At 42.1% G+C, this 8,261-nt stretch overlaps 1 protein-coding gene across 2 annotated transcripts in view; it reads left to right on the top strand.

The window, feature by feature from the left end:
* Positions 1-8,261, top strand: part of LOC116039987 (enhancer of polycomb homolog 1-like) — a 38,792-nt gene that overhangs the window by 7,126 nt on the left and 23,405 nt on the right. For both annotated transcript variants that reach the window (XM_035998209.1, XM_031285180.2), the window contains one exon: positions 7,580-7,736. In XM_035998209.1, coding sequence (XP_035854102.1) covers positions 7,637-7,736 — 100 coding nt within the window. In that variant the 5' untranslated portion in view covers positions 7,580-7,636. The remainder of the gene's footprint in view (positions 1-7,579; positions 7,737-8,261) is intronic.

Here is an 8,261-nt window from a genome sequence, read left to right as displayed (position 1 = left end):
ATTACGGGCCCGTACTACAACTGGTGTTGTTAAAAGGTTGCAGCGGTTTGATATTGTATTCGTAAGCCGTGTTGTGTCCGTTTGTTTCACTTGAAATTGCACCCGAAAACACAAAGAAGTCACGTGACTTCTATCGGTTCCACCATTTTGTTGACTGTCTCTTTGGTTAAAGGCGAGCGGGGATAGGCCTCTGACGTGGTGTACTTTCCGTGAACAAATGCCAGGGGGAGACACTGAGCCCCCAGCCGGGTTTGACAGCTAGGTGTTGCGTGTTGACTGCTCCAGCTTTGCCATGTGTGCTTCACACTCCCTGCAGTTGTCGCCAGTTTGGCGGAGCACGCAGAGAGAGAAAAGATCTTGCAGAATTGCACAGTGCCGTGGAAGCACTATCTGTGTTATGACGTGCGTGGTATGACATGCATGGTATGGCGATGATAGTGTTATACAGATGTTGCATTCGTGTTTTCAGCATGACGCCTCTTTTCATCACACAATGACAGATGTTTGGATTGGTATAGCCTTATTTAATGTGTGTATTAAAGTGAGAAGGGCCACCAAATTGCAACAATAATGACTTCAAAAGCACTAATGGATCAACTCGTGCTTATTTCAGTGTGTGGTTTGTTAACAGTTGTGAGTTTAGTGAATTTATTTTGTAAGGTCTACACATTTCTGTGGAATGTTTTACAGTTGTCATGCAGAATGTTCTTTATAACTCAGGCTTTATGTAGCCTTACCTTCTACATGTTTGGATTGTCACTAAGAGCTGTAGTTTAATTACTCAGGTAATTTTGTGGGATAATATTTAGTTCATCTATTTATTTTAACTACTTCATCCTAGTTTGTTGACACTTGTGTCCAGCAGGTTGGTACATATTACTCACATTTTAAATATTGAAATGATTTACATTGTGCCTGTAGACACATTGTGTATAGCCATATAAATTATAACCCAGTTTAACCACAGGTTGTCTGGTTGGATATAGCTCAGATATACCAGCATTTGAATTCTCAGCATATGTCACACAGGGTCACTCGATTCAATTCACTTTTATCTGCTGACCGCACTCTAGAATAGATTTAGAATAAAGGCTCTCTTTATTAACCCTCCACGTTTACACTTTTTACCTGAACTGTTTTTAGATTTGTTAGATTATTTATGGATGTATGTTGTCGCTGTAGTTATTGCTGGTTATAGACAGAAAGAGAGGCTAACGTATTAGCTGGTGTTTATTACCCCTCCTGACCCACTCTACTGATTTTCTCTGTCACTTCATCAGCAGTAGAGCCCCTCTATGCCGCCGAGATGCCTCAGCTGACACAAACACTAGGAAAGCACATACGGGGGCCCGCAAAGTCAGCAGAAATCCTGTCGGCTCTCCCTCACCTACTGTACACATACACACAGCGGCATTACATAACAGAGTGAAGGAAAAGATAAAGAGGACAGTTTTACTACAAGGCTGTGCGTGGCTTAGCTCCCTGACCCACATCCTGTCCAGCAACAATGGAGTCTGGCTGTGCCAAGCTGGCTGAGTGACCATATGCTGACCTGAGGGTTATGTCTATTTAAGAAGCAAGTAAGCACGTGTAGTGATCTCAATGAGATGCTAGCGTTGATGGCGTGAGCGCACATAGATAGGAATTTCTTATTGTAACCCACCAGTTCTGTTGGCAGGTTGTCCTCAGTTTGGTGAAAGGATACATCTGGAGTCAGTGTTAAGCTGAGTCCATCACTGGCCCATTTGAATCATCAAAATAAGTGCCTTTGTATGTCTGCCTCATCAGCATTCATGGTGTCAAACCTGACAAATAATGAACCTCTAAAAGCACAATTTGTAAAGCCATCAGTAGTTGCAAAAGAACTGGAAGTATGGCACTTCATTCACTAATAATCCTTCACAGCATAACACGATTATGCTGTGCTCCACTGTGACTTTCAGCAGCCATCATATGGGTATATGTTCTGTTTTAAAGCTTTGTCTTTCAGTGCTGTGTTGCAGTCTGTAGAAGCAGAGTTGTCGCATACATCGCCATGACGGTGGCCAACAGGAACATTTTGTCCCATCGCCCAATCAGGGAGTCTGTGATTGTTACGTTTGCGCTGATCGTTGGATATGTGAAGATTCATCAAGTCCTGTTCAGAGGAGCAGGTGTGGCTTGTCAGGAATCACAAGGGTCAGTTGGACTATGGCGGGCGCAATAAAGTCTCATAATATGCATGTAGGAAGGACACGAGAAAAAAAGAAACAATCTCATATGTACGTTGCTTGCATAATAAATTGCTGTTGCTCACAATCGAGTGGGGATTATAAAAAGTAAATGGAGCTGATGAATTCTGTTAAACTCTTTCTAGATTCTCCCTCAGATATACAAGCACACTCTTTGGTAAGGAGTAAAAGTGTGCATGTACGTGTTAAGCTGCCATAAATTATAAAATCGTGTTAGAGCCACGATGACCACATGAGCTTTTCAAAAAGAAACACACCACCAACAACAGTGTGTTGCATATATTGCTCCTTGGATTGTCATTTTGGTGTTTTAGGGTAGTTTATTAAGAGCAACATTGATTCTCCTTTTGATCTATTGATGTTGTAAACCAGTCTTCTCAGTTGTTAGATGTGAATGAATGTAGTGGCTGCCTGTTTGTTTCGTTGCTGTGCTCCGTGGATTTTTAGATGGGCTGTATGCCTTGACTCACTGAGCAGATTGACTTCCTCGCCATCCTCTGGTCGGCATGAGCTGAAAACACCTGCTGGAGGCCACACTTTTGTTGCCATGGCAACTTTTGTCATCTATTTTTCTTTTGGAACATTTTAATGGGAGAAAAGCGCGATGCTGTGAGAAATAGATTTTCATTTGTCTCTCCTCTATCTGCATCTGTGGCCGTGACAGAAAGCAGCCCTGCCACTGTGAAGTCTCCACAGTCCTAGAACACTTTGTCTAGAAAGAACAAGATAATTGGAGGTTCATTATTAGTTGGTTTTCTGGAGTGAGAGGCAAAGCACTTAGGAACTAGTCTACTCGGTAACTGAGGGGTTTCAGCATTTGTGCCCACTGTTGTGTTTTCTTCTTGAAGTGTCCTTAAATTCTTGCCCCTTTATTTGTTTGGGAAGAATGACCGTAAAGACAACTCGGTGTTTGAGCATGGACACACTTTTAGAAAATCAGGTTTTTCCAGAAACATGCAGTAGTGACTTTTTGATTTGACTTTTGAATTTTGATTAAAACGCAGTTGCAAAAGGTCCTAGAAACAAAAGCCCTTTATCCCCACTCACCCTTATTCCTCAACACAGGAAATCCCAGGCTGTGAACCTTGGTTGCAAGGATCACAGCTACGAAAGTTTAGGATATCTTTAAGTCTGTGGCAGCTCAGGGTAGCCTGCTGCAAGCTGCCAAGCTGATATCCTTTACAGAAGCGTGCAAAGGAAAGTCTGGGCCAGGCTCAGGTTTAATTGGTTCCTTACGCTCGCTCTTTATGCAGGTTCCCTAACTCGCAAAGCTCAGGGTTCATCAGCATGTCAGACAGTGGGGTTCACAGAGGGCGTTTTTTAAGGATGTGTTTGACAAGTTACATGAGAGAACAAACCCAGCGCCGTGTCAGTTGAGCATCGGATCATAGGGTTTACATGAGGTCACGTCGGCTGACAACTCCTTGGTGAAGCAGTAGTCTGTCCTTGTGTTTGCCAGCATCTGTCTGTCATCAGAGCCTTCTAACTACTGGCCACACGATCATGCCAGGTGGCTGTTGCTGAGTAATGACGCGCACTATATTTATGGATGTTTGGAAGAAACATATTTTACATTTAAAAATCTGGTTGGTTTCCTCTGGATGCTCTGGTTTACTCCCACAGTCTGAAATAACCCGTTTGTGTGAATTAAAGTGTGAAGTGTGAATGCTTATATGTCAACTAGGGGTGGAACGATACACAGAAGTCACGGTTCGGTTCATACCTCGGTTCAGGCATCACGGTTCGGTACAATGGAGGGGAAAAGCAAATCAAAAATGCAGAGGGCAATTTTTTTAATTGCACATGTCTCAGGCTGTACCACCTGGTGTCATACAGTCTCTCCCCTGAGCTAGCTGCAACAGCCTGAAGTGTGTAAAGTAAGATGTAAACAATAAGTACCCCACATCATCTCCAGACTCCATCTGTAACTTGTAAACAAAATACAGCATCTCTGTTCTCTGCAAAGACGAACTAAATTACCTGATTAATGCAACGTTATCACGACGTCTCCCGGCCATTTTTCACACGATTTGGTGCCGCGACGCTGGAAACGTAACACTAATCTAAAACAGCAGTCTTATCCACCAGTCTCTCGCCTGTACTACTGGAACTGACTGGGAAACCAAAGTTTTCCCAAACGTGCGATCTTAAAGAGGTCGACGGGTCCTCTAACTCTTGTGGGTCCCCGCCACTCGCCATACTCGTCCTTAGTGCTGCGATCTCTGACTCACTAAAACTGCATACATAGGCGGAGCTCAGATACATAGACGGCGCGCCAATCAGAGCTAAGGCGGGGCTACAGATTAGGTGTCCCTAAAGAACCCGCGTATCTAACAGTAGTTCCGCATTACATTAGATAATTTGCACGCAAGTTTTATTTATTTTTATACCGCGTATTCTCCGTGTAAATTCACGCACCGAACCGTGACGCCCGTACCGTTTCGGTTCAATTTTACAAATTCATGTACCGTTTCACCCCTAATGTCAACATGGTTTAGACTTTTACATTTTTACACTTTTTCATTGCACAAAGTTATTAAGCTTAACCAAAGTTGTGTTGATGTACACATTTCCATCAATACTTATAAGAAACTTTATAGACAGTGATTATGTGTCAACCCTTACCATGATACATACATGTTATTAAAAGGTTTAATTTAAATGTTTCTCTAATTCAAGACACAACTCCCTTCACCATAGATGTACAGAAGCTTTTGCTTGCAGTCATTGGTTAAGGCTGGCAGTATGATCCAAATGGAATTGGTTTTGCTTTGTCCGCAGCTGTCAAACTGCTATTAAATGAAGAGCTCAGGGAATTGCAAGAATGCAATACTTAACTGTGTTCAGAGCTTACATTTTTTTTTTAATAACTTTTTAACATTTAAAATTACACAGACCTGGGGATGGAGAACGACAGCCTGTTGGTGAACAAGGCTTTGCGGAAGTTTCAACAAGCTTGGCTGGACCGTCTGCACACACTGCAGCAATGAAAGCCAAATGCAGCGCTTGTTTCCGTCCAAACCTGTGATTTGCGTGTGCAAACATGCAAATTCAGTCGTGTTTACAGTAACACGCCAGCTTACGTTGGTGACAAATTACCAGTCCTTCGTATAGAATAGATGGCAATTTGTTTGTGGTATGTGTATGTTTGCATCCCAAGCTCATTTAGAGCCACTAACCAGCATGCAGTGGGCGATGGATGTTGCCTGAATCCTCTGGGTGAACACTTTCACTTTATTCCCAAGGTCCTCAAGGCTAACTTCACAATGGTGTGGCTAACGCAATATAAGCTGTTTTCTTTGTGTTTTGGTTGTAGAGAAAGTGTACAACGCACGGCTTGTTGATAAGCTGACCAGGGGCAGATGGTTCAGCTCTGGACACATGCTGTGTCCTTTCATGCCAGCTCACAGCTCTGATATGCTTCTCCCGTTACTCCACGCAGAGCTCCTCATGGCTTTGGATTATACTTAAGGCCTTAACCACTTAAAACTCCCACGCAAGTGTGGAAGTGTCTAAAATTGAACGGTTTTTGGGTGATGAAAATTAGCCGTGCCCAGACGTGGTTTCGTTAATGATCGTATTTGCCAGCCACAATCACAATGTCATTAAACACTCACCAAAACTGTGGCTATGGGGGAAAAAAGTGTCAAATGAGTAGGAGCCCTGTTAAAATACTTGTTAGCGCTAGATGGGCTGGATTGGCCATCTGTTGCATCAAATGCTGAGAGAAGGCCTACAAAGATTGTGCTCTACAGAGTGAGCATTCATTTGTAATGAGCTCCAATGTATTTGATGCAGATGTTGTAACTAGGGCTTAAAGTAGGTCTACACTTACGATATATTCTAGTCATTCGATAAATGCTTGTGAAGGCCTATCCATTATTTTATTATGGCATATTTTCAACAGTATGTGATTTAATGTTGGTGTGGGATTCTTCTCGCAACATTTTTAGGTGTCTATCCGATTACATAATGTAGGAACAGTCTGTGCTTGCGGAGTTCAAGAGTCAACGACGTGACTCATTTGCCGACGTCTCTGCTTGTGCTGCCAAGTTAGTTAAAGTACAAGAAAGTTGCAGTTACTTCATCTACGATCCCATGGCTCAGAATGTGCAACCGCATTTTTGTAAACTTTGAGGACACATTTCTTTTCAGACTAACTTTGTGACTGGCTCTCACTGGGAGTTGCAGCAAATGAAAACAATGAGTCACTGTTGTGATAGTAGGGTTACCTGTGCAGGTCTTAAAATGACGTCTTTGCCAGAGAGCAAATGCTTTGAAGTGCAACTACACTGACTGAATCTCACCTCTGTGTGCTCGCAGTGGATTTACACACCACTTGAAGCTCCTTGTATCTCAGAAAGATAGATCTGTTCAACACCCCCAAATCCTACACCATTCTTTTACCAGTGACTCATTTCTCCTGAGATGCAGCATTGTGAACTGGGATGATATATATATATATATATATATATATATATATATATATATATATATATATATATATATATATATATATAACTAACACATTTAAGCATAACATACTATGACAAATAGTATGTTCTGCGTAGACAAACGATTAGAGATGAGGTTGAAAAACAAGAGCTAACAAATGTCAGAAAAAAACATTGGACGAAGATCAGTAAAAGGAATTAGAACGGATTTAGGAAGATGTGTGGCAGCTATATCCTGTTTTGAAATGCTTTGTTTTTGAATAATTGCCAGCACGCTATGCACTCAATTTTAATGGACAGGCTATAATTCCCATTACATTCTTTACGGTTAGTTTAAATAAAACTGCAAGTGTAATGAGAGTTTGGGATTGTAATCTCTCCTAATGTGAGATGTCATGTGTGATTGTGCTGACTCTTGTGTGCATATCCTCTGCTACAAGTCACATTAATTAACCAACACCAGCCCATGCTCTTAAATCCTTTACTTCAGTGATGGTAATCTGGGATAGCTGGTGGTTTTGCGGTTGTTAGTCCTCTCTGAAAGAGACTGGGTTTCTGTGTTCAGTGTATCTGGAAACAAATTTAAAATGAGTTAAACGTATGGTGAAACAGCAGGGTTTTTCACCAACCAAATTAATCTTGCTCATTTTTATTCCCATTACCCACAGTATACTTATTTGTCGATCCATGTAATGAAGTGCTATTTATGAAAAACTGTTTTGGTCTACTGGTTGATAAATCGAATACTAACCTTGCCTTGCTAGTGTGAGCATGTCTTCTGGGAGAACAAGAACAGTACACAACTAAATCAAGAGGATTTCTGAAAAGAGTCTGCAGAGCTCCTTAAATTGCAGCCAGTCTTTTGTAAACCGTGGTTTTGTTTCTCTCTTCCAGGAGCACCATCTCCAGCGGGCTATTTCGGCGCAGCAGGTATATGGCGAGAAGCACAACATGGTTATCCCCGTCCCCGAGGCAGAGCGCAACATCACGCACTACGAGTCCCTCTACCCCGGGGAGTTCAAGATGCCAAAGCAGCTTATTCACATACAGCGTGAGTAGCAACAAAGATTATCCTTTTTTAGCTCTGTTAGTGGCCTGTGAGCACGTGGTGATGATGTTACTGTTTGGATGCACCGGGTGTGTCTGATGCTTTCAGGGTTCATGAGTGTTTATGCTGCTGAGAGATGGGTGTATGCCTATTTAAGTTCGGATTTTTGGAACCGTTGTTATTGTGGATGTGAGGTCAGTTCAACTGACTACCAATGAAGCGAGCCTCATTTGTGTCAGATCACATGCTAAAAATCTTAGATTTGTCATATAGAAGCCCTAGGCATGGACACTAACAATCACCACCATATGTGAATAATAAAGCACACCAGTGTTGCAGATTCCAAGTGGGAAAGGGACGTCTGTATGTCTGTCTTGGCACATGTTGTGTGTTTCACTGTGATTGTTGTCCCTTGAGGGTTTGGCAGCAGGTGTGGGATTTCAGAAAATGTTTCAAAGTGTTGGATCAGTCTTCATGGGTGATACAAATTAGCTGTCAGTGGCTTATATATGAATTTGGCATGTTCGC

The sequence above is a fragment of the Sander lucioperca genome, chromosome 23 (assembly GCF_008315115.2).
Source record: "Sander lucioperca isolate FBNREF2018 chromosome 23, SLUC_FBN_1.2, whole genome shotgun sequence".
Taxonomy (NCBI): domain Eukaryota; kingdom Metazoa; phylum Chordata; class Actinopteri; order Perciformes; family Percidae; genus Sander; species Sander lucioperca.
Note: the sequence above shows the minus strand (reverse complement) of the source record. Positions and strands in the feature narration are given on the sequence as shown.